Source organism: Triturus cristatus, chromosome 1_2, assembly GCF_964204655.1.
Source record: "Triturus cristatus chromosome 1_2, aTriCri1.1, whole genome shotgun sequence".
Taxonomy (NCBI): Eukaryota; Metazoa; Chordata; class Amphibia; order Caudata; family Salamandridae; genus Triturus; species Triturus cristatus.
Window position 1 is genome coordinate 172,344,683 of NC_140580.1, and position 25,939 is coordinate 172,370,621.

Here is a 25,939-nt window from a genome sequence, read left to right on the forward strand (position 1 = left end):
GAGGCATCCATGGCGCCTGCTGATGTGTTGATCCATAAAGTGCGTTTCGGAGAATTGCTTCATGAGCTTGTGCTTCAAGTTTTTTTGAAGCAGTCTTTTAGAGTTTTGGTGGCTAGGAAATCTTGTGAAAATCATGGTTGATTTTGCTCATGTCGGAGAAGGGGTTATTATTATTGAGATCCATCAGGAGTCATTCAAGATACATACAGTGGGCACTTTCTCAAAGCTTGGCATGTAGGAACAGAGAAGAAAAAAAGAGTAAAGGAGGCAAAGTGGGTCTCCTTTGAGGGTCTAGAGTTGGACCTAATAGGGCATAAAATGAGAGGGACTTTACAGATCAACTGCAGGAGTAGTTTTGATTCTGTAGTCCTGTGTGCGTATCAGTGTCAATCTCAAGGTGAGAAAGGTGGGTCCCGTTTGTTTGTATTCCAAATGGTCCAGGTGAGTGTGCTGGGTGATCCTTAATTGATCGCTTTTCAATATCGGGAGTGTAGGGAGGTTTTCGATTTCTGAACTAACTATGGGTTCTAAAGTAATACAAAACAAACGTATTCAGAGCAGTCTTTGTCGGTAAGCAGTTGGGGTTCTTTCTGTTCATGAGGTTTTATAAGGTTTCCAAAGAATTATCCTACAACCTTATTCACAGTAATCCAAAGTACACACCCAGTTTCCTCAAAAGATTCTAAAGTACATCTAGAAACCTAATCCGAGAAGTCAATTACATATCCAGTTAAAAGATGGCAGAGTGTGGTACTGAGGAGATTGTGCGTTTCGGATATTAGCAGGAGTAATCTTATCCAACAGCCTTAAACAGAGCAAGCTAGTTTCACTCGGTTCAGCCCAGAATCATGACACTTCCCAGGCAACTTTTCCTCCCTCTCTTCCGACCCTCCCACCCGATTCTCTGTCCCCCAACTTTAGATGTTTATCTGACCACCCTCCACATAGGGTCAAAAAAGATGGGAAAATATGCCCCTGTTGCCCAACGCTGTTTCAGAGAAGCAGGTTCAAGGAAAAAGCAGATAGAAGTGGGCACCAGATCACTCACCAGGGCTGCCAGCTGCAGTGTCACCCCCAGAGCAGCAGGTCCCGGTAAGCAGAAGCACAGCACTGTTCCTCCCGCTCGGGCCACTGGCAGTCCAAGTGTGAATAACCTGGAGTCTGATATTTTAGGGCTGAGCAGCTAGTCTGCATTCATCTTGTGGGTGCACATGTTACATGTAACTGCAAAAAGCATAACCTACATAGAGGCTGCCACCCTCCTGTCTTCAAGAGCAACATGAAATCTTTAGATGTAACAGTAGGCAATGTTAACTATACATTCTTGGAAAGATGCAAAGCGTTTTTTAAAAGATATCTGAGAGCCTGCAGACAGAAGAAGAGATTCTATTTTTATGAATATTTATGACGATTTATTTATGCATATATAACATTAACCATTTGAAATGGTTTCAGATGCATTTTCACCATGGCAGAGGACTAATTATTTTTAAGACTGTGACTTTTAAACTTTATTTAGGCTAGCTTGATTTCCTTGCTCCATGACTAAAATTGTTAAAGAACACTGTTATGTGAACCATGTTTCAGAGGGTGCAGATTGTTATAGAACTTCCCAAACATGCTTTTTGTTCGTAGCAAATGAACAAGTGAGTTTATCAGTGAGAGGTAGAGGTTAGTTTTTCTGTAGGCAATGTAGAGGAAAACAAGCATGTCGGCAAGTAATATGCTCTTACCACAGACCATTAAATATCTGTAAAAAAAATACCTCCCAACACGTTCATAGATTTGAGACCTCAATCACTGAAGAATTCCAACTCACCATAAAAAAAGTTACTTTTTCCAGATCCATTTCTGCCAACTAAAAAGGAAAACAATATCAGTCAAATATATCAGCAGCAACACAATTAAATAGCAATTCCAGAATTTCAAAACATAGATTTGATGAGGAACAGGCAATTGCCATCAAATATTAATGAAATGCTGAATGTTTAATCAAAGACCATTTATTTTAACTTAAACCACGTCTCATATTTACTGTATTTCTCAAGAGTGCCGCCATCTTGACCTTCTATAGTTCGCAAAGCATGGACACATGATTGAGCTATGTGACTTGATAGCATATCAATAATCGAGGCATGTATATACCAACTTCTGTTATGGTTCTTGACTGCACTCTTTTTACAGGGGGCAGAGAGTGAGTTCTCAGGTGGCTAGACAGGAAGTAAGTTTGCTGGTGGGTAGAGGGCGACTGGTTGAGGAGCATATGGAAACTCCCTTTCCTTCTAGTCAAGCTTATCAGACTCACTACTTCCTTATCCTGTCTTTTAAGGATACACCTGCGTTTCATTGATATTCTGGTGAGCACCAATGTCAGCTGATTGCGAGATCTGGGGCTGGTGTTTTAGGGGGGGGGTGCAGTTGTTACTGCACTACAAAGCGAAGAGAACAAAAGATCCTGAGACATCTGTTGGGGAACCTTAATTGTCTGTGCATGAAGAGGTTGGAGTATATGGAGGATAACATTGCACTTGTTCCTCTCCTAAGGGTACCTGTGCAGTTGCATCCAGCTACCTCTTAACAAAACGTTTTTGTCCCGTTGATTTCTGCTCTGCAATTATTTTAGAATTCCCTGAAAGAAATACATTAAGGTTACATGCTGGTTCTCTATATGCGGGTCATTTTTTTTTTTAATCTACAGCGTCTGACTGACATCTTGTTAACATTGTTGCATAAATAGAGATGCCCTTGCATGAAGCAAGCTAACTGTATGGGCTTACCGGACTCTGAAACATAGGTCAGCTTTATTAGAACCATACTTGACTTTGGTGAAAAACGTGTGTCACTTGGGTGTAAAATCTGCTATAATCTGAAACCAGGAATCTTTTCCCTAGGCTGGGCCTCTCTTGACATTCTGTTAACCCCTCTGACAACTTATCCAATCAAACCAGCATCACTGCATTTTATTATGTATATGTTTTACTCATACCCACAGATGATTCATTGCATCTCGTCGAAAGACGAGTTTGTACCTGTAGACCAGTATTTTCTTTTTTTAACAGCTTTTATTTAATAACCACTTGATCTGCCCTCCTATCGGAAGTATATATATATATATATATATATATATATATATATATATATATATTGAATTCACAGGTTTAATGATTGCATTCCTTTGCTACATATATATTATCTACTGGCGGTCGCCAGTAGATAGTTATAGTTACAACCTAGTTTCCATAGGAAATCTCAAAATTCTATTGAATAACTTTGGCGCCGGTTGACGAATCCTCGCGAAATTTTCAAAACAAATGGGGCGCTCCGTTCAGCTCCTACCCTGAAAGTCTCGGGGTGATTCGTCAAGTGGGGGCCGAGAAAAAGGGGGGGTCCCAAAACGCGTTTTCCCCATGCATTTTTCCATAGGACCTTTAGTCGCAGCTACAGCCCGAACGGCTGAACAGAATTACGTGAAATTTGGCAGAGAGGTAGCCATAAGGTCAAGGAAGTGCCTTTTGCAGGTCTGGTGTAAATCTGTTCAGTATTTCCTGAGAAAATAGCATTTAAAAGCATATCAATATCTATACGCGCGCACCGTGCGCGCACTGTGCGCGCACCCTGTCGTGCGCGAGCGCAATTCTGATTGGTTGTTAGATGTCGGTAAACATTCGAATCGGTCGAAACCAGGAAGTGTCGGCCGCCATTTTGTCTCTCGCAGTCTGAGGGGATGAAAAAAAAAGGCGGAGAACGTGAAAAGGGGGCAGAGTGGACAGTTCCTGACCCCCTAGCCTTGGTCAGGGGGTCACAGAAGGACCCCCAAGGGAGAAAAAAAAATTTTTTTTTTTTTTTTTAAATCGCTAGGTTCGCGCTCCGCGCGCGCACGCCACGCACTGCGAACCGTGGGTGCTCGGTGCGCGCACGGTGAAAAACCTGGAAAAAAAAATTCATATATACATAACTTAGCATTTAAAAAAACGTACAAATTCACTGAAAAAACCATAGGTTTCACACATGTTATAGTTAGCTGGACATTTCACTCGTAAAAAACCAATGAAATTCCCCCGTTATAGTTAGTCCAGGCAACTATAACTCACGCGACCGCAATCCTCTAATGATGACGTCAGATATTACATCACTGATGACATATGTGTCTTTATGAAAAATAAATATTTGTAATATATGTATAGCTAAAGATTAACCCCTTCCATGCCCATGACGGAACGGTTCCGTCATGAGCATCGGTTGCGCTGTGCTCATGACGGAACCGTTCCGTCATGGCCCCGCCCGCGCTCGAACCCTTCAGCACCGCGGGGGAATTCCCGCAGCGCTGAAGGGGTTAATGGAAGAAGACATGGGTAAATAAGTGTCTAAATACAGTGATGTAATATCGGACGTCATCAGCAGAGGATTGCGGTCGCGTGAGTAATAGTTGCCTGCACTAACTATAACGGGGGAATTTCATTGTTTTTTTACGAGTGAAATGTCCAGCTAACTATAACATGGGTGAAACCTATGGTTTTTTTAAGTGAATATATATATACACACACACACACACACACACACACACACACAGATACACACAGATACACACACATACACATACACACAGTATTTTATTACCCACTAATACAATTTATTGTCACTGGGTGGTTCTAGTTAGGACCACGATTCCATAGGAAAAGCCTTTTTTGTTTTGCTTGATACTTTGGCGCCATGTGACAAACCTTAACAAAACTTTCCAATGAACAAGTTCATCCACCTCAGCTCCTTTCTGGAAAGTTTTGGTGTTATCCATCAAGCGAAGAATGAGAAAAAGGTTGGGGGGATAAACCTGTTTTCAATAAAATTAGACAGCGTCAGCTAAAATGGCTGAAAGGAATTACACCAAATTTGGCAGGAAGCTATTTCTTGCTCCAGAAAGCATGCTTTTTGTGATTAGGTGTACATCCATTCAGTAGTTAGGAGAAATTAAGGCTCCAAAATAATTGTACATATATATCAAGCCTCTAAAGATTTGTTCCGATTGGCTGCCACCACATCAACATAGGTGTGTGGACGGCCATTTTAGGACTCGGGCCGCAGTCCCCAGTCCTGTCAAAAAAGTTTTTAAAAAAAATAGGAGGAGGATAGGCCAGAGGGACCCTCCTCTCTTGGACAAAAAAATATTTTTTCATTAAAATAATAATAAAACAGATCCAGCCCGTTTAAAAATGATGCCCCCCTGTAGTGCGCCTTGGCCCGATGGGGGTTGGTGCAGTTTAATGTATTGGTGAGGTAGCATGTGAACCCCCTTCCCAAGCCTCTATGAGGCCCTCGGGACCCCATCTCTTGGGACACTACTAGATCTCCCCCGTGAGAGTGCAGGTATACCCAGACCGCACTCTCCTGGGCAGGAAACCCAACTTTGCTCTCGTCCTGGGAGGAGCAAGTAAATGGAGCCGGCTTCTGCCAGAACCACAATGGGTGCTGACTGGTGAGACAGCAAGGGCATTGGGGCTTGCTCCCCCCTAACAAGTGGACATGTTATGGGAGCCCGCGGCACCAACAGTAAAGTAATAGCTAGCTTCAGGGAACACCTACGATGGGTACTGGCTGGTGAGCCAGTAGGGCCCGCAGGGCTCCCTTCTGAGGCCCCCAAATCTTGACAAGTTGTGGGTGCCCTGGGGCTGCACAAGGGACAATCGAACAACAAAAATAAAAAAGAAAACAAAAAAAAAAAAGAAATCATAAATGAGTAGAAGGAGTCGCTCATTTGTTATTCACTGTCCAGACAAAGAGAGCCCAAAATGCCTTGTTTATATATTTTTATATCGTGGTGGGGGCCCTGGAAGGGGAAAAGGCACTAAACATTTTTGTTTTTATGATGTAGGAGGCTGCAGGAAGTGCAGCAGCCCCCAGCAGAAAAACAACAGTACAGTAAGCCTTCAAGGGCATTATATCTTGGATGCCAAGCCAGCATTTTTTTTCCAAGCCCTGCGAGCTTAAGCTGCGTGCTCTTCAGCTGTGGTGCTTCACTCGGACTTATTAAAATATTAAAAGAAAAGTTCAAAGACATGCCAATTGTTTTCTTTTTAATGAGGCTTAATTACAAATACTATGACAATCACATTGCAGCGAGTGAATTTATATTTTATCATTGGTGATTTTTTGCCAAGACAATAGGTCTACTTTATATATGTTAATATGCCAACCTCTTGATCAGGCCTCTATTTATATTTTGGTGTTCTGACCCTTTGACAAAGTCAGTAGGTCTGCCTTACTTAAAATCACACTCTTTATATCGTAACATCACATAATGAACCTTGAGAGGCAGCAGGGGTTTGGGTGCCATTGGGAGATTAGCTGCAGGGCCTGGGTCCAGGCCAGGCCCTGCACTCAACGCCATGCTGTGCAAGGCCAAAGGAAGTTCTCAGCGGGAGTTTGGCCCCCAGCGGGGTTGGTTGGAGAGACAGTCTAGCTGCAGGCCAGACGCTGCGTGCAACCATCTACAGCACACTGCCCTAGGCCGTGCACTGAAAGGGGGGTGGGGTGGTAGAGCTCCCAACTGCACACCACACATGGCCAAAGGTGCCATGCGCAGCAGGGGGTTGGGTGCAGGGCCTGGCAGCCCAACCCCGCACCGCACACATCTTACTTTACGTTAAAAAAAAATTGAAATTTACTCAAACAAAAACAAAGATTAAAGTGACGTTACAGTTAGGTGAAAATGTCAGTTAAAACATACCATTTTAAATAACTACACTACTGAAATCCACTTATTATAGTTAATTGCAAGTAAATGTGACGCGGGACAAAACGGTTTTAGATGCATTTAATAAACTAACCAAGCAGATAGCTGATAATCTAACCACCAACCGCAGATCAGATCTACCAGCGCTATGGAGAAAAAGTGGTTTGATGGCGTTTGCTCCAAGGCTCACAGGAAGCTAATGCTGGCCCTTAAGCAAAAGCCGAGGGTTGAGGAAAGGGTTAGGTCTTGCAAGCTTGCAGCACAGCAGAAGGTCATTAGGGAGCGGGCATGGGAAGCCATAGGCCAGGCAAGTGTGCTGGTCGATAGCACTAAGTTTTGGGAAGTGGTCAATAGTCCCTTTTTTCCCCCCTAGACACAGCACTCAAGAGTGGATTGCACTATTGCAGCTGAGAGATGGGTCCATCACTTTGAAGGGATGCATAGCGGTGACGATCTAGGGGGGTTTGATGCAGTGTGGGAGCCCGGCACGGACACTGTGCCACTGCATTTCAATATAGATGAAGTGCATAAAGCCGTTTTGGCCACAGCCAGGGGGAAAGTGCCGGGACCGGACGGGGACCCTTCGTACCTGTATAAATCTGACCCCCGGATTTGGGCCAAGATATTGACACAGGTCTTTAATGCGGCCTGTGTGGTTTCCCCTCTTCTTGGTTAAAAAAAAAAAAGGGTTGAGGGACGACCCAGTGTGCTATCGACCAAATTCCCTTTAAGACTCGGTCGCAAAACTCATGGGAAAGGTGATCCTGGAGCGTTTAACCTCCTGGTTAGATAAGTAAAGACATCCTTAGGGAATGCTCCAAACGTATTACTGCATTACTCTATGCCAGAGGTCTTCAAACTTTTGTAGGTTGAGCCCCCCCCAGCTGAATATTTTTAGATGTAGGTCCCCCCACCACCTGACAGAAATGTGTGGAATCGACCACCACGCGCATATTCCGGGCATAACCAGCAAATAATGTTCAATACAATAAGAGTGTTTAGTAAACTGCAGGTTTGCGAGTGGGTGTGGTGAAATGACAGAGGACTATTACACAGCTCAAAACACCACTTTTCAAGATAAAACGTGCGCAAATTGTTTTTACTAGGATGCTTTGTTTTACACATGACATAGATTGATAATAACACCACCAACATAAATGTGACAGGTTTGCCTGTTTTTCAGAGACGGTCAATCTGTGGATGGATTTTTGCTACTGCCATCCTCAGGTTCTGCTCCACATCCAGTCTTGAACGGTACTTAGTCTTTAATACCGCAAGTGCTGAGAACCCAATCTCGCATAAATAGGACGAGCTGGAAGGCAAGAGAGTTTAGATAGCAGTTTCTCCCAAAGCTGAATATTCTGCCCTGGGCCAAAACTATTTTGGGGCCCCCTGTTCAGTACAGCTTTGAGTTTAAATGATTTACTTTCAGCTCTGCCATGCCCTATTTAGCCAGGCTACTAACGGTGCACAGGCGCTGTAGTCGAAATTCTAAAAGCGTTTACATCTAATAAATCAGAGATAGTGATGTGTTTTCACTGATGTAACAAAGCAGCTGCCCACTAATTTTACAGCGAATAATATCTGTGATATCCTCCAATTTCTCATATGCGAGGACACGCTTAGATCTAACTTTTTTATGGTTAACTTTTTTATGGTTGTTGCATGAAACAAACATTTCTCTGCAAATAGTAATAGACTCCCTCACATCAATCACATTAAAAAGGTTAACTCCAGCAGAGAAATCGGACCCCCGACTGCGTTGGCATCGATACCCCCACAAGCCCACCTCCGCCCTTCAGGCTAAGACAGCGGCTACGGCCGCGGTGATCTCCGGCGGCGAAGTCAGATACCGACTGTTTCCGGGGAGCTCCTGGTGGAAGCAGTCGCGGTGCCCGTTTCTCGGTCCCACGGTGTTGAATCGTAGGTGGAGGCACTGAGCCGAGCAGCTGAAGCAAGCCGAGGGTCGGCAGTCGATGCCCGGAGCTCGGAACGCGAGTTCGGTGTGCCAGCAGTGTGTGCGTGTCTCCTGCCATCCACACGCACGTCAGGCGCGCCGGGCATCCCAAGCAAGCTCGGCAGCTGCAGCGGTGGTGGGCCAGCGTGTCCACGGAGGCACGGCCAGACCGAGTGTGTTTTCCAGGTCTTCTCAGGTGCCTCCACTTGCCTGCCAGCAACATTGCCCCCCCCCCCCCCCAGATCCTGCCCCACGCCTGCATTCCTGCAACCCGGTGGTTGCATTGAAGACGGGCCCCAGCCAGCTCAGGGATTCCCCACCGTTTCCACCATTGACGGCACTTGTGAATATCTGACTGACTGCGATCCCTACACGCCCACGACCTCTACTGTCCGCTGCTGGAGTTGCGACTGCGCAGGAGCTCTCCAGAGACAGCCGAGGGTGGTGGTGGTGGTGGTGGTGGTGCAGTGCCTTTCGCCCGCCCTTCTGTTTGTGCACCTTTGTTCTTGTTTTCCCTGGCGAACCTGAGCGGATTTGCACATTTTTATTTTAACATTTACTTAAGCCATCGCCTTGACATCACCTTGCCTTGATTTACTGCCAGATACATCTGTAGGTCATTCCCTCTCTTCCCCTCCAATAGCTAGCCCCCACAGTCCGGGTTGGCGGTGGTCCAGGGGGGACAGGGGAGAGGTGCAGAGAGGCGCACAGGCGTACCAGCGGACACAGCCATACAGCACTCCTCTTTCTTAGGACTCAATCGCTGTTTTCGTCCTATCTCCCAGCGAGGGAAGCGACATTTTCTATGTGCATGCTCCTGGAAATGACCTGCTTCCGAAACCCTCTATTCATCTGTTTGTCACTAAGAGCCATAGAGGTCCACGCAGAAGCTGCGACTCTGGTGCTGATCCAGTCCGAGTTTTTCGAGTCTTAAATCCCCTAGACTTGGGAGTATGAGATCAGGGCACGTCCGTGGGGTGCCCAAATCTGCCAGCAGAGCAGGCAATGTCAGCAGCAACTCAAGCAATTCAGCTAAGCGGAAAAGGAATCTGAAATCCTTGGATTGTACAGAAGGAGAGCCGCAGGTTAAGACCAGACCGGCAATGAAGGTAGAGGGCACCATAATTGAAATAACATCAGACACAAGGAGGCTCAGCAACTTGACGCCAGAGTCTAAAACGCCAAAACATCGCCTTCTTCAGCCGAAAATTGACACCAAATTCTGTTTTTTTAAAAATGCAGGAGACACCCTGCTTTCACCCCCCACAGTACCCGCAGGACTTCAAACACCACTCCTCCCCTTTCTAGAGGACAAAGGAAAGGTGGAAGGGGACGAAGGGCCTACAGCTCAAGGAGGAAGGGGGGACAGCTCAATGACATCGCCACATGACCCAGCACCCGCCGCAAGCTGGAACCCCAAAATCCTGGAGAAGGCCTCAGAGATAAAGCTTAACAAACTGTACCCAGAGGTGCCACAAAACCCGCCTCAAGTTGGGGGGGCTAAGACCAAGTCCAACAGCGCAAGGGAGGAATGGGCCAAAAATACAGCTGTCCTAGGCAATTACAACCCTGCATATACCCATAAAATTCCTGTGGCCACATCATCCAGGTCCCCCAACCAACACAAAAATGACGGGGGCAACTGCGTATCACTAGAGCCACTGACCATCTACGAGTTAGATAATCCGACAGCTATCCTCTGGTCGGGAGCCAAAGCCAGCGCTCTAGGGAACAACCTGGAAAATAACACAGAGGGAACAAAGGCAATAGGGGGATTAACACCTGAAAACCCAAAGGACATGCCGGATACAGAAATTGACGTACACTCCCTACACAACTTCAATGCAAGCCAGTGTTGTCTCATTCCAGCCTGTTGTTGGATGATTCAGAAGAACTAGACCAACACTCATATCTAGATAAGGAGGAGTGGGAAGCACTCCTGGCAGCCTATCGGGGAACACGCATAGGAGCGAACCAGCAGAAAACCTAAAAACTGATGGATGCAAGGAGACAGTGGAGGGGTCGTTTGCGCTGCCCACTTGCACAATCAGTGAAATTGGAGTACATCAAGGGAAAACGAAGAAAATAGGCAACAAAACCGGCAGTGAGGCTGGCAACCTTAAAGAGGACGGGCAAGGAACTGCCCAAGGGGATGCATGGGCAAGTCTGCTTAAAACTGTGCAGCTCCTGGTTGAGGCTCTGCAATACCAGACAGACAAAATGGACCTGCAATTATCCCTATTGAACACTCTGGCAGTATATGTGGTATCGATCGACGGTAAATTGGGAAATCTGAACACAATGCTGGAAAGTACCCAGGACCACACCCCAGCCAATCCTCGAACCTGAGGCTGCAGCCCAATTGTGGACAAACTGGTAACCCTTCCAGCGATACTGATGGATCGATGCGCACAAATAAAAAAGACATCAAATAACGAAAATATGCAGCCTTCAAATGGGCAAACCCTGCTTGGGCATGGCGAAGACGTAGTAACTCACCGGTTTGGGGCCGATCAATGAGGAGCAAATACCAATCTTAATTGAACAACCAGAAGGGAATATCAACATCGGTAACAGTAAGCAAACAATAGCATTGCCCCCTAGTCATGGACACACACCAGAACAAGCAGGGGCAGCCAAAGGGGAATCGAAACTAAATGCAAAACTAAGACTCGCACAAAAACGGAAAGGCCAGAACCAGAAACAAAGCCTCATCCGGACTGGATTTCAACGACTCTTTGGGACTCCATTATCGCAAGAAGGGACACCGCCAGTGCCCAATGGGACAACGCAACAGAACATCTCTTCACCAGAAGTAATTAACAGCATTACAAATGTGACTAGCTGCGCCCAAGCTCTACTAACCAAAAAACAAGTGTACCCGACGACACACATGAGATTGCAGGAGTTGTCCCCCTCAACTGTGTTTGGTGGGAAACCCCACCGCAAACTACATCAAAACTAGAATTGATGGAGAAATCGGGATGAGATCCCAAACCTCAGAGACCAACCAGGATCCTAGACACTTCAACATCCCATGGGCATCAACTACAAACAATCATGTTGCCGCTGGGAGGTACACAAACCATGGGAACCTGGATATTCCTATCAGCGAATATACAGCCAAAAGGGAGGTAGAGCGGTTACAGAACAGCCAGCTCTTGCCCTTAGGCATACCAGCTCCACAAATAATAATCAAAAACTCTACGACATCTCAAAACACAAAACCGAGCTAGCCTCGGCCCAAAACGTCAAGGAAGTCTAGGCCCCGCAGAAGTGACCCAAATTGCACTGGGAAGCCCACAAAATAAGGCCGGTCGGCCCACCTTAAAAAAAATCACAATGACGCCTCTATCTGGGCAGGGGCAAGGGAAACAAACGCAATATGGTTCAAGCCCGAATACACCTCTAAAGGAAGGCACGATATTCTGAACCGAGGCAACATACTGCGGTTACTATCTCACATAACCTCACTGGCAGACAGAACGACGACTGAATTGGAGTCAATAGAATTTATTAATTGTGAGGTACTAACGACAGGTGAAAAAACAAGAGCAACATGGACCTCTCCTACAATAGCACAAAAAATACTCAAAGAAAGTGACATCCTAAAGTCTTGGGGGATAACCATCACCCCGTACTTTAAACCAGGATATCCCGATCTGTTAATCCCAGAACCCCTGAGGGCCCCTGAGATGGCCGTTGGTAGATCAACAACATCAGTGCTGAGAGGAGCCATAGGGCACTGCAATAGCGACAAGATGCACCAACTTGAGGACTTAAGAAGCGGCAATGACCCCACACCGCAAGCTCGGGAAGAAGATATTAGATGGATTGCGAGAACCATAAATAACACAAGTGACTGACAAGACGATTGCTCTTTAAACACAGCAAACACATTAGGGACAGTACGGTTCTGTTCCTGGAACATAAATGGGCTCGCCAACAAACTAGCTGATTTGGATTTCGTCACCTATGTCAGGGCCTTCGACATAGTGGCACTACAAGAAACATGGGTAATAGACCAGCCTCATCTCCAAGGTGATCTGCGCTTCTTTGTAAATGCCACCAGGGGAGCAAAATACGGCCATCTGCAAGGAGGCTTGGTCACATATGTCGCTAACACAGTTGCCCACTCTGACCGCATCTTTGGCTCCACAATACAGTCAACTTTAGCAGTCACTATCTCCTTTCTATCACCATCATTAAACAAAATGGATTCCAACATCATGTTGCTAAATGCGTACATCCAACCTAAAAACAAAATCAAACTAGTCAAGGAAATTTGCAATTTTGTGGAACATGCATAAGTGAGGGACCCACAACTGTCAATCTTGTCTTAACTGGGTACTTAAACCATAATCTAATGGGATCTTCCGTGGATGAAGAAGTGCTTTTGCAAAACGCAATCTGGAACATCCCGCAACAAGGAAAACCTCATACGTGCAAACAAACCAAAATAGGACAAATGACTGTGGAGACTTTGGAACATCTCAATCTGAGGGCATTAAACGGCAGATCACCGAAAGACAACCCTCCCGTGACGACATATAGTTCCACAAAAACAAGTTCGATTCGGGACTACACTTTCGTCTCCCTAGGCCTCTCTCAACAAATTACATCGTTTCAGCTGGGTAATAAAGGCAACAGTGATCATCGGCCCCAAGAAATAGAACTAAGAACAGTTACTCCAACATTCAAACGTTGCAGGGAGCCTCTAGGATTAATTACCACCATCAACCTAAGAAGAATTAAATTCAAGATAGCCGCAGGAAGTGACATGCTTGAAATTGCAAAACATTATGCTGCGAGGGTCGCAGATGGTGAAGTGGAGAAACTTCCTATCAGCGATGGAGGCATATGCGACTAAGACTAAACCACCAAACCTACAAAGATTCAGCGGCACTAAACCAATATCATATAGCGCTAAGCAAGAAATTAAGCTTGCAAAAAAAAGGATTAAACAATTACTTCGACACCTTAGACACAAGCCCAGCGATTAATTATATTTACAAGAATTACGGAAACAAAGGGCAGCCCTCAAAAAGTTAAAAAGGGATGTGAATAGAGCTATGGAGGAGGATCTATGGGTTAAACTACATGCCGATGTCAAACATAACAATAGAACCAGATTCTGGGGTACCATAAACCAGTTCATCCACCACAATCACGACGGCGTCTCCACAAACATCACAGAAGAATTCTGGGTAAAACACCTCAAGTCTCACTTTCAACAAGGCACTGAATACAGCGAGAAGCATCAAGCCTGCCAAAACGAACCAGACTTCCAAACGACACTCAAGGCTTGGGACGAAATCTATCTCGCTGGGAAATCAGGGCCAGATCCTCCAACTGTTGGCCATCAAACGACCCAAATTGACACCATCAAAAGGCAGATAGGAAAGGGGAGAAGAGAAGGTGGTCCTGGCCCAAACGGAATTCCACCAGTACTTTACAAACAGGAGGCAACTTTCTGGGCAGAAGCACTGGACCCTCTCTTCAGAGAAATCAGAACATTAAACATCTTGCCCAGCTCATGGAGAGGCTCAATCATTTCCCCAATCCATAAATCTGGCGACAAGTTAGAACCACAAAACTATCGCTTAGTGGCTCTACTAGACAACAAAGCAAAATTCTTTGCAGGCTTGTTACTGGAGGACCTTCAGGCTTGGGTGAAGGAAAAATCCACAATTCCTCTACAACAGACCAGCTTCACAAAATCAGTTGGGACAACAACTAACATATTAAGCATGGCTATGCTTATGGACAAGGCTGCAGCCACACACTAGTCTCTATACCTCTGCTTTATCGACTACAGGGCCGCTTTTGATCATGTTAATCGTATCAGACTTTGGTCCAAATTACATAATCGGGGGCTCCCTCAGCCCCTACTCAACTTGATCATAAACCTGCACACGAACACATGGCTACAGGTGAAGCTGGGTAATGGAACCTTCCTGTCAAGACACATTCCCACGGAAAAAGGTCTGAAACAGGGTTGTGTTTTGGCACCCACTCTCTTTAATCTGTACATAGCCAATTTAGTCCCGCTGTTAATCGGCTGTAATTCACACGCCCCCAAACTAGGAGACACGCCACTTCCCTGCCTCCTTTATACAGATGATACAGTCCTGATTAGTAAAACAAAAGTAGGGCTACAACATCTCCTAAATACAACGCGGGACTTCTCCCAAGCAAATGACCTAACTATCAACCTGGACAAAACAAGAACAATGATAATAGGGAATAAAAGGCGACAAACTGCCGCCTGGTTTTGGGGAGAGAACAGAATAGAAGACACAATAGAGTATAAATACCTCGGCGTAAAGCTGGACTCCGGTGGTCACTTCCTGGCACAGAAGAACAGCTTAAGGCAAAAAGGTTTGATAATAGCAACTTCCTTAAAAACCTTAAACTCAAAATTATCTGGCCCATCGATCCTGCCACTGGCAGAGGTGGTGCGTGCAAAACTCTTACCAACAATCACCTACAGCAGCAAAGCACAGAAAGGCAGGGACGCAGAAATACTTGATGCCACAGTAACAACCGCATACAGGGACATTTTTGGGCTGCCGAAATATACTTCACCCGCTCAAATCAGACTTGAGTTTGGCGTCCTGAAACAAACAATTGCCAGACAAGGGGCCTTCGTCACTGCATGGGATAAAGTGCGAAAAACTCAGAGGAACGTTAAACAAACAGCTATGGAGAGAGCTACAAACGCACACTACATCATCAGCTGCGAAATACCTTCACATCAGCCTACACAAATTAGGGCTAAATCAACTTTGGGAAACATCGACATCTACCCTAACCTTTAAAAAAATTGTGTGGAAGACGGTGAAACTATTGTCATGGCTGGAGGACAAGGCCGCACTCTAAAAGAGAGCCCATGGATGGATGACTTTGAACACATACACGAAGCCGGGTGCCCAAGCTTACTTCAACCTGGGATACAACAAAAATATAAAAATTGCATTTATGAAATATAGATTTGGCCTGCTCCCCTGCACCCAGCATCTTCCACCATGGCTACGTAATAAAGCAGGCTCTGTGTGCCGACTATGTGAAACAGCACAGGAAGACCTGCTGCACCTATTATGCTCCTGTAAAGAACTCCTCAAAGAATGAAAAATTATTGAAACAATTGTTTAATTTACGAGGGATTCGAACAAGGAGGCAAGCCCTATTGGCATGCTTTGCACCTAGCGATCCACAACTGACTGTAGAGCAGTAACATTTCTGAGATTGTGCGGAAGCAAAATGCCAGAAATGGAAATCTCAAGAACTTAGCCAGAAAAAGTATAAGCTAATGTGCAAGGTATCTTTGAAGACACATTTTAATTTTTAATTTAAGGAGGAAAATTTGATAAGTCATTATGCGGTTATAGTTGTTCAAAACTAGCAAGGTTTATCGGCATTGTTTTAAGACATAAGCATTATGAAGGAACAAGTTTTATGCATGTACTTGATAAACTTTTTACTGAATATATATATTTTTATAAATTGTAATGGTTTTAATTAACTATGCAAATAAAAATGTACTTACACATTAAAAAGAGATTAAACAAAACTGTATTTGCAAGAATCTGTTCAAGGCAAGGCAAAAACAGAACTGTCTATCAAGGAGCCCCTGGAAAGCTGGATTGCAGTGCATTTAGATGTCTCCTTTTGTAATTTAGGACGAAAACCTTGATGGGGCAGGACATGCCCATACTTGTGTAAAGGGGTGAGTGAGGTGACCATATGAATTTGGGTGCGAATGTAAGTGCAGAGTGGGATGAATGAATGCATGGTTAGTGGTGGGCTTATTTGAGTGAGATTGCAGATCGAGCAGTGAGGGGACAGGTGAGTGAAGTGTTACATGAGTGCAGGGTGAGTAGTGTGCTCGTGTGACTGCAGGGTGAGGTACAAGGTGAACAGCGCAAGTGCATTGTGAGTGCAGAGTGATCACTGTGAGTGGAGGGTAAGTGGGTAAATGGTGTGAATGCATGGTGATCAGTGTGAGTGCAGGGTGAGCGGGTGAATGGTGTGAGTGCATGATGATCAGTGTGAGCGCATTGTGATCGCTGTGAGTGCAGAGTGATCACTGTGAGTGGAGGGTAAGTGGGTCAATGGTGTGAGTGTATCGGGATCAGTGTGAATACAGGGTGAGGGTGAATGTGAATGGCTAGAATGAGGAGCGAGTTGTCTGAATGCAAGGTGCAATCCCAGACACGTGAAGTAACTCAGCATGTTATTGATGACAGGGTAGGGTTTCAAATGTGTTAAACTATTGCTATTATGGCAGTAACCAGGTGTTAGAAAAGGGGTAGCGTGGTGCAGAGCGGGTGGGCCAAACTACGGAGGAAATGCGTAAAGCATCCACGCAGCACACACAGGCGACACACCAGGCACACTACAAAAAGAGACCACACACCAGGTTGCATGAAAAATAACTTGTGTATTATAAAACACATTAAAATGCAGAACACAGGTATATATCTTCCGGGCCAGCCGGCACCGGGTAACCATTCACAGAGTATAATCAGTAGTCAATGTGGAGTCCATCAATGAAAATGTAAGCGTCAGTCGCTGCTGGCAAACCCATGCACGTAGCATAAATCGCTTTAGGCCTATGTCAAATTAGCTTTAGGTAGGGAACGAAAACATCTCTGCCTCTCAGTAGGCATAAAACATATCTGGGTATGAGACATTAAGCATGAGCCTAGAATGGAAACGTCAGGTCAGCACAAGGACACCTTATGCGCAAACCCAAATTAGACTGGGGTCTACACCCTATGCACATGAAGGCATACATCATTATGGTATGAGGCATAAACTTAGACCATCATATCTTGACATTCGGCATCCACCTGTGGGCATAAACCTCATTAGCCTAAATCACCTTATACAGTAACATGTGAGCATAGAGATATCATCACAATAGCCTGAGGCGTAAATTCAAAATTATTAGGCATCCGTCATAGAATAAAAACATTAAGCGTAAATACCATTAACAGTGGGTATAACATTAGCGCAAGTCAGAGCAGGCCTAAACAGGTGCATGGGGCATTTCCTTAGGCGTAAAAGCACATTATGCATTTCATCAGCATACATGAAACATGAGGCAGGCCAACATGGTGCAGAAAACACACTATGCAAAAACATCAGTCGTGCGTCATGGGAATACCACCAGGGTGTATAACCCACCATGCGTCCCAAACCATATGCCCCTCGTGGCAACTGCCCCCTGTCCAGCGAAGCAGTTGTGTCCAACCAAGTCACTGGCACTTACGGTGCCTCTGGAGCCCCACTCTGGGACTCCTAGACGCAAAATGCCTTACGTCGCTGCTGCCCGCTGTCAGATGGTGCAGCGCTGGATCAGTACCGGTACCGGCACCGGGGGCGGGCACCGGCAATGTGCCCCGACACACCCCCTAACTCCTCAAAGGGCCCACTCACCGGCTGCCTTGCGGGGACTCTGCTCCTTGGGTCCATGGGGGCAGCACGGGAGCCCGCGAGGCTCCAATCGGGCCCCTACTTCTCAGGGCCCTTCTACTTGAAATGCCGCCTTCCTCTTCGGCCGGCCGGCCTCCCAGCTACACGCACGGGGCTCTCCCCCAGGTCCCGGAGAGCCCCGACAGCTGCCGCATCTCTTCCGGCTTCACCCAGGCCCCGACCTGGGACTTCCGCTCCTCTGCTTGGGGAGGCGGGGTAGGCTCCCGTCCTCCTCCTCGGGTCTCTTCAGGCACAGGCTTCCTGTCCCGGCCTGACCTCGGGTGAAGCTCCGCCCACGTCCCGGCCTGGCTGCCAGACTTCCGCGTCGCTTCTGTGGCGCGGCCTCGCCCCGGGCCGCAGCGGTGATCTTGCCAGTTCCTTTGCGTGGCAATGAGGGGTAGGCTCCCTCCCACGTAACAGCACCACGCGGGGTGGGCACCCGCTCTCCGATACAGGCCAATGCGGGGTGGGCACCCGCTAAACACAGGCAAAGCGTGGGGTGGGCTCCCGATGTTTTAAATAAGCACCAGACGCGGCACACACGCGGGGTGGGCTCCCGCTAGTTCCAACTCGGCAATTGGGCAGCAATAGGCTCCAGCAGATCGCCACCTCAGCGCTGCGGGAACCACGCTCCTCTCTCTTCACTGGCCATTAGCAGGTAGCGCTTGGGCAGCACAGGGCTGCAGAGGACAGGCGCTTCTCTCTCTTCCCCCTTGGCACAGTGGCAGCACTCACAAGGCGCTAGGTCCCACCAGGGGCTTCAGGGCCACAAGGCAGCGCTCCTCTCCTCCTGGGTAATGGAAATCTAGCGCTCCAGGGACAACACGATAGCGCCTCTCTCCTGGCACTCCACATGCAGCGCCCACGAGGCGCTAGAGCCCAGAGGCACACAGTCCCACACAGCAAAGTAGCTCCCTTGCTCCTCACCTCCTGGGAGTACAGTCCAGCCCAATATAGTGCTCTTCCTCTCCAGGCGTTAGCTAGCAGGCAGGACACAGTTGTAGCGCTCACGAGGCGCTAGGTAGGAGAGCATCAGGTACTACTGGGCAAGATCAGCGGTCAGTGGGCACTCATCAGAACAGGGCCGCAGTTCCTAGGAACAGTCATCCCCCATAACGTGGCACTCCTCCTGGTACAGCAGTCTATACTCCAGCAGCAGGCTCTCACTGGCCCTGTGGACAGCAGAGGGGTTACAGTTGGGCACAGGGGCCAGCACACAGGCCCATGCGGCGGTACCTCCTGCCAGAGTGTCCCCTCTCATTCAGGTCCACGCTCAATCTGAGCACATGGCATCCCAGCTCCGCTATATATCCACCCCTCCTCCTACCTACCAGCAAGGGCTAGAACCTTCTAGAAGGCTCCTGGCAGTTTCAGTCCCAACTGTCACTGTGGGGGAGGTGTAGGCACCCTGTCACTTCGAACACTAGACCGCCAACCCACCTCAGGCAGGCGGCACAAGCAGACAGAAATGGCGTCCATTTTAAAAGTGCCATTTTACAAAGGTGCATTTCTATAAAGGTGCGTAGACCATTGCACAACATTTATTATCTTCCATCTTACACATCAAACGTACATATTTATTGTGTTTCCTTTCAAACCACCAATTCCAAGTTAGCAAAAAAAACTAGGGCGAAAGGCAAAATGTTTTGGGATGACCCCGCAAGTAGGGCCAAGTCCAACACCAGGGATCAGGGTGGTGGAAAGAAATAATGTGCTGATCCCTCGACAAACTTCCCGTCTTATGATTAGGGTTGCCAGCTCATTATTTTGATGTCACAGATGGTATACAAATAAGCAGTCACCTAAAGCTGTATTTTCATCACTTGTCTGTGCATACTTTGAACAGTCAATATAAATAGAAAGACCTTTTAATTGTTTTCTAGAGCTGCCTGAATGATCCATGACTGATAATATAAGGGAACAAAGACAGAAAGGTCACATTACAAATGAATACCATGTTCTTTATTTATAACCATATTTAGTGTCAAGACAAGCAATTTGCAGGCTGTTTAAACAACACATGGCTGGCTGGCATTTTGCGTGCCTGCCTGTGTAATTTAAAAAGAAACTTTCAGGGACGTTTTAAGTATTTTGAGGGCCCTGGGCCAAATGTATTTTGGGGGTCCCAGTTCGGACCAGCTTTGATTTTATAATCCAGTATCAGCTCTTTCATGCCTTCTTTGGTCAAATACTAAATGTGTGTACATATGATATTCAGGGATAGTGATGTGTGTTTTCAGTATGTAACACAACAGCAGTTCACTAATATTACTGCAAATAATCTCGGTCACACCCTCCCATTTCTCATATGCGAGGTCCTGTAATTGATCTAAAATAAACATTTTATATGGATGTTACATGACGCATAAACAACTTTTGGCTGCAAAATGTCTGTAATAGACTCTTACACAATAACAATGAATGATAAAAAAACGCTATTTACAACATTGTGTTTAAAAAAATGTCAAGGTCATGAGGGCAAGACTCTGTAGAACAGAGCTGGCTCTTTCAGCCCCTCCCCCCCGCCCACCTTGCCCGTGCCTTAAAACGTCCCTGGAAACTTAGTCTCCTCTTTGGGAAGAGCTAACTCTCCCAGGAGGGGGTTAATTCATAGAGCTGAAATGCTTCAGCTGCAGTGGGAGGCAAGGTGTCTCCTCTGCTATGATATGGAACGCAATGGAACAGGACTGTCTGTTGGTTTGCTTTTGGTTTTAGCAGAGGAGACATCCTGCCTCCCACTGCAGCTGAAGCATTTCAGCTCTGTAAATTAACCCCCTTCTGGGAGAGTTAGCAAGACAAAAGCATGGGCACATAGTGCCCCATCGATTTCCCCTCCCTCCCCCCTCCAACCATACCGGAGTTCTCCAAGAAGACTTGCGATGCAGGGAACGAAGGTAAGATTAGAGAGGAGTGTGCGCCCCCCGAGACGGTGTCGCGCGCCCGGGGCGTGCCACATAGATTGAAGATCTCTGCTCTACCCAGATGAAGCGGTGTTGTTTGCCAGGACTGCCGTAGGTCTCCAAAATCTTTTAAATGCTTTTATACATTTTATGGACTCCCTCGACCTTGCAACCATTTTCTCCACATCCCACTCCATGACGATCAGTACTCAGAAGGCCACTAGTCATAACTAACTAAAGTTTCAATCTTTCCCTATCTGCATGTGTTGTTTAACGACAGAGGGTCATGGGTTGCACAAAGAGCACACAAAAAGAATGTCCTGGCAAAGGCAGTGGGGGAAACCATGGGCTTCGCAAAGAGATTAGGGGCAAAGCCTGTACCCGTCCTGATAAAGGTGTATAGAGATAAATGTATCCCCATGGCCATTTATGGATGCGATGTGTGAGGATACCAGGATGTAAGAGACTTGCAGGTGGTGGAAAATAAATTCGTGTGTAGAGTCCTTGCTGCCCCCCCCCCCCGCGCACCCCTGCCTTCAAGATGCAGGAGGAGCTTGGTCTGGGTTACATCTCAGATCTTATCACAGCCGGACCGTTAAGGCGCTGGATGAGAATCTGGTCAAGTCCAACCCCCACCGTGAATCAACTTGTAATAGCAGACTGTACTGCACTTGAGGGGGACTAGCGTATTCCCTGGTTAAGCTATGTCATGAAGCAGATGAGGAGGCTAGGCTGTCCTGACTTGCATACGAACCCCAGGCTATTAAGCCCTAGTGGTAAGCAGAACATTAAACATCGGTTTCTGGCTAGGCAGTTGGGGGAAAGGGAGGGCATGGAACTTGCTAAGCCCTTCGTGAGAAAATATATAACACTGAGCTCAAGCTCGCAGGCGTAGTCCTATCTGTCACTTGTTAACAACGTTCACCATCGCTTCCTGTTAACCAGATTCAGATTTAACTGTATACACTGGTTATTAGCCCTTGCCAAAGGTTTCTCGAAGCCAGATGCTTTAAAGCCACGTCCATGTGACAATTTTTCTGAGCAGGACACTTTAGATTCTTCCCCGAATCCTATGGCACCCTGCGGAAACAATTCATCCTTCCGCTGCTGAGACATGGCCAATTTGTCCACGTAAGGCCTGCACTAATGTATCTACAAATGCTTTCCTCCCCCATGGTTTGCTTTGGGGATCCAAGTTTCTTTTTAGGAGCCCTAAGACGCAGGAAGACGTTGCTCATGGACCAGCAAGCCTCAACTTGAGTTGAGCTCCATGGACATTATCAGTGTTTATTTTACGAAGGTAAATTTTACAGATTGAAATTGTTGTTTCTTGATCCTGTTCATGCACTGTCGCACCTGCACTTTATTTGCCACATTTTATACTCCTGATGCCGTGCTTTGTATACCCTGTTTTTAAAAGCGAGTCTTATTCCTGCCCTTTTGTATATATAGTCTCAGATGTTTTTTAGGCCGAGCCTGGGCAGCGCATGCGCTGCTCTGCAAAGCATGCTGTATTAAGGTATGGACATGAAGCTCCGCCCACACACCGCCCAGTTTTTTCATTGGCCTGTGTCATTGTCCATTTCAAAATGTGGTTTTTCATCAGTCAATAGGCTTAGTAGTCTCTCCTTAGTACCACCTTTTCCCATTTTGTAAAGTCCCTTGGTGACACCCCGTTACTTGTGTTGTTGCTCGGTAGGCTTTAATTACAGCCTCTGAGCACTATTTTCTCAAAGATCTTTGTCCTTCCTGCTCTTCCCAGCAGGACAGCTCTCTCCTTAACGCATTTGCAATGCAATAGGTCTCACATTTGGGAGAGTTCAAGCTATTGGCATTGTAAATGCCAATGCCTTTTATTTATCCGTTTAAAAAAAAAAAAATTAAAACATATATAAAAGGCATTGTCATTTACAATGCCAATAGCTCAAACTCTCGTAAATGCAAGACCTATTGCATTGCAAATGCTGGTTACTCATGTCAACTGGACCTGCTTATGTACTTCATGGTTTCGTTTAAGCTTTTTGTATTTATATGTGTCCTTGGTATGATTGTTTTAACTCTTTTTTTATGTCCTTTTACCGGCCGAATAAAGAATCTATGATTGATTGATATAACTTGTGCCCTAAAGTAATTATAACTCGAGCCCTCGCCATGGACTGCTAATTACCTCACTTATTACATCACTCATGACATGTTCTATGACAACCTTGATAAACTCGCTGCAACACCTGGAATGACATAATTGATGACAACACTGTGCATGGCAGAGGTACAACTCATAAACTGATAGTTATTTTAGAGCACAACCTATAGTTACTTGAGATATCTATTACATTTTTACTCAACCATAGTATTTTCAGTGAAAAGATTGAATGTATATATCCGCAATGCTTTAGGAACAGACAAATTAACAAGCATTGGCAAACTCAATAGGTCTCACCCATGCGAGGGCTATTGGCTTTGCGTGGCTGTGAAGCCTGGCTTAAAGGGAGGTTAGAAAAAAAAAAAAAAAAAGAGCTAGGACTTTTTTTTTTTCTAACTACACTTAATCATGCTGCACAGCCATAGGCGAGACCTATTGGCTTGGCCAATACTTGTTGGTCCTGTAACTTTCAGGACGAAAACCGGAAACAGCTGAGAGCCTACACAATAGATATGGTAAAGTAAAGCAGCAGTCTGTCGTCTCCGTTAGCGGTGCTCATACCGTCGTATGCTGTCGCTGCTAGCGGCACTCACAGTTCATTCCCTTGTAGCTACTGCAGGCACACCCAAATAGCCAACAGCATCTACCACACTGCCTCTGAGATTGAACTAGAGCGCTAACTCTCTAACAGTATATGCCAGCACTGGGGGCCATGCTGCTAAAAAAAAAAACTATTTGTATAACATGGCACAATGTGATAAGAACACTGCACAGTTTGACTAAATGGGCACTTATCACCAAGCGCCTTGCCTACATGCAGCAGCTGTGAAAGGAGAAATAACGAATATTAAAATACGCAATACAGGTAACGTTGATCACAAGGTACATCTAATGCAGCTTTAATAGTATACTGCCATGTTAACAATCACAACGGTGCACCAAAGGATTGCTTCTCAATAAGTAGAGCACATGGACAATGGGGATTGGGAAGGGAACACAAATAGTACCTCAATCACAGCACAAGCAGCAACACTAATCAAGAGGAAAAAATCTGTGCTTGCTCCATGCGTCACATAAAGCAAAGCAAGTGACATCTGGCACATGCTGGTCAATCAGGAGGCAGCCAAGAAGAGTGACAATGAAGCCAATGAATAGTAAGCAATACGCAGGCTCCAAGCCCTTTGTTGTAAATACTCACCCTTGCAGCGACCAAAAATAAGTAGTGCCTATATAACATAACACATATATGCTCAATCCTTATTTTGGATTAAAGATACAGAATAAATCAGATAGGATCTATATATCCTATCTGAATGCTTCTGTATGTTTAATCTAGAATACGGATTGAGCATATATGCATCATATTAATATAGGCATTATTTATAATGAATTTGTCCGATAACTAAATTATTGCTTTTGATTGGGAGGGCTTGCTGATATTATTTTGAGTGCCTTATGCTGTTGTATCTATAGTTTGCTTTACATTCTCAAAATAAATACATTTTTTGATTTGAGAAAAAGATGTTTCAAACACACAAATACATCAGTACATCTATCTGAACAAGACACACAAAAGCGTATAAATGAAGCCCGAGTGCTTATCAAATTTTTAAAAAAGTATCTATTTTGTGAACTTGCAACCCGCAAAGTTTCTTCTGTTGGTACGTGCACACATTGTTCGATCCTCTCTCCACTGTCTGACCCCAGCGGAAAATCAGCTGCACAGGGTCAATGTCAAGGCTACCTGACAATAAGTAAACATGTGAGATCCCGACGGCAAAGAAAATCTAGCACCTTCCTAATGAATGCTTTTAAAGTATAATTGGCTCAGCCTTTTGTTTTGCAAGTGCTTATTTCAGAAATCTGGAATAATTGATGGAACGGTAAATCTGAAGTTTCTTAAGCCAATCTAACGACTGCAGACATCGCATGCACCACTCTGCAAGACAAACGATCTCCATTTTCAGCTCCACAATAGACAAACGATCTCCATTTTCAGCTCCACAATAGAGTTTAAACTCTACCACTGAAAACCCCTCATATACATATAGGGCAGATCCTATGTAGGTAGTTCCACTTGAATTTGTAGCATATTTTTGCTTTATTTCTGTAAATTTAAAACTGGGCTTAACAGGCCCCAAATACCGAATGTTAAAGCAATCGCCAGCCCGCCATGCTATGGTAGTGTAGTAGAGGTATCTTGAGAGGACGAATATTGGAATTAAGACAACTTAATAAAATAAAAGTGGAAAAGGAGGAGCCTAGCGCGCAACCAAGATGGCCGCGTAGGTGCGAGGCTCCCGAGGACCTCCGCAACCTCCCACGACTATCCTGAATTTATCCTGTCTCGGATGAGGGGAATGAGTTGGTGAGCCTGAGCTGAGGTGGCACCCGTTTCCCGTTGTCAAATCGGACCTCGGACACCGGAGTGAGCACCGATTGAAGTCTGCGGCCTTCTCCTCGCCAGACCCCGGATTGGTGCTGAGGGGTGACCCAGTGACAAAGTGAACAACAGCGGCGGGCCGGGCCTGGCGAGTCGCGCACTCCGCGCTTTCGGACCCCCTTGCAATCACTGCAGGGTTGGGTCGCGGGGCTCTTTGCGTTGGTGTGGTCTCGCTGGGAGACTTGGCCTGCCCGCCGGCTGTGACCCACCCCGCCGATCGGGAGTGGCCCCCCCGGAGCTTGTGGCCCTGATTGCCTGCCCTTCACGACGTGACTGGTGCGACCGGGAG

General features: G+C 46.0%; 1 protein-coding gene across 1 annotated transcript in view; it reads right to left on the reverse strand.

The window, feature by feature from the left end:
- The window catches only part of SMC3 (structural maintenance of chromosomes 3), a 789,692-nt gene that overhangs the window by 727,485 nt on the left and 36,268 nt on the right, over positions 1 to 25,939 (reverse strand). The window contains exon 3 of the mRNA XM_085603430.1: positions 1,820 to 1,858. Within this exon, the coding sequence (XP_085459556.1) occupies positions 1,820 to 1,858 (39 nt within the window). The remainder of the gene's footprint in view (positions 1 to 1,819; positions 1,859 to 25,939) is intronic.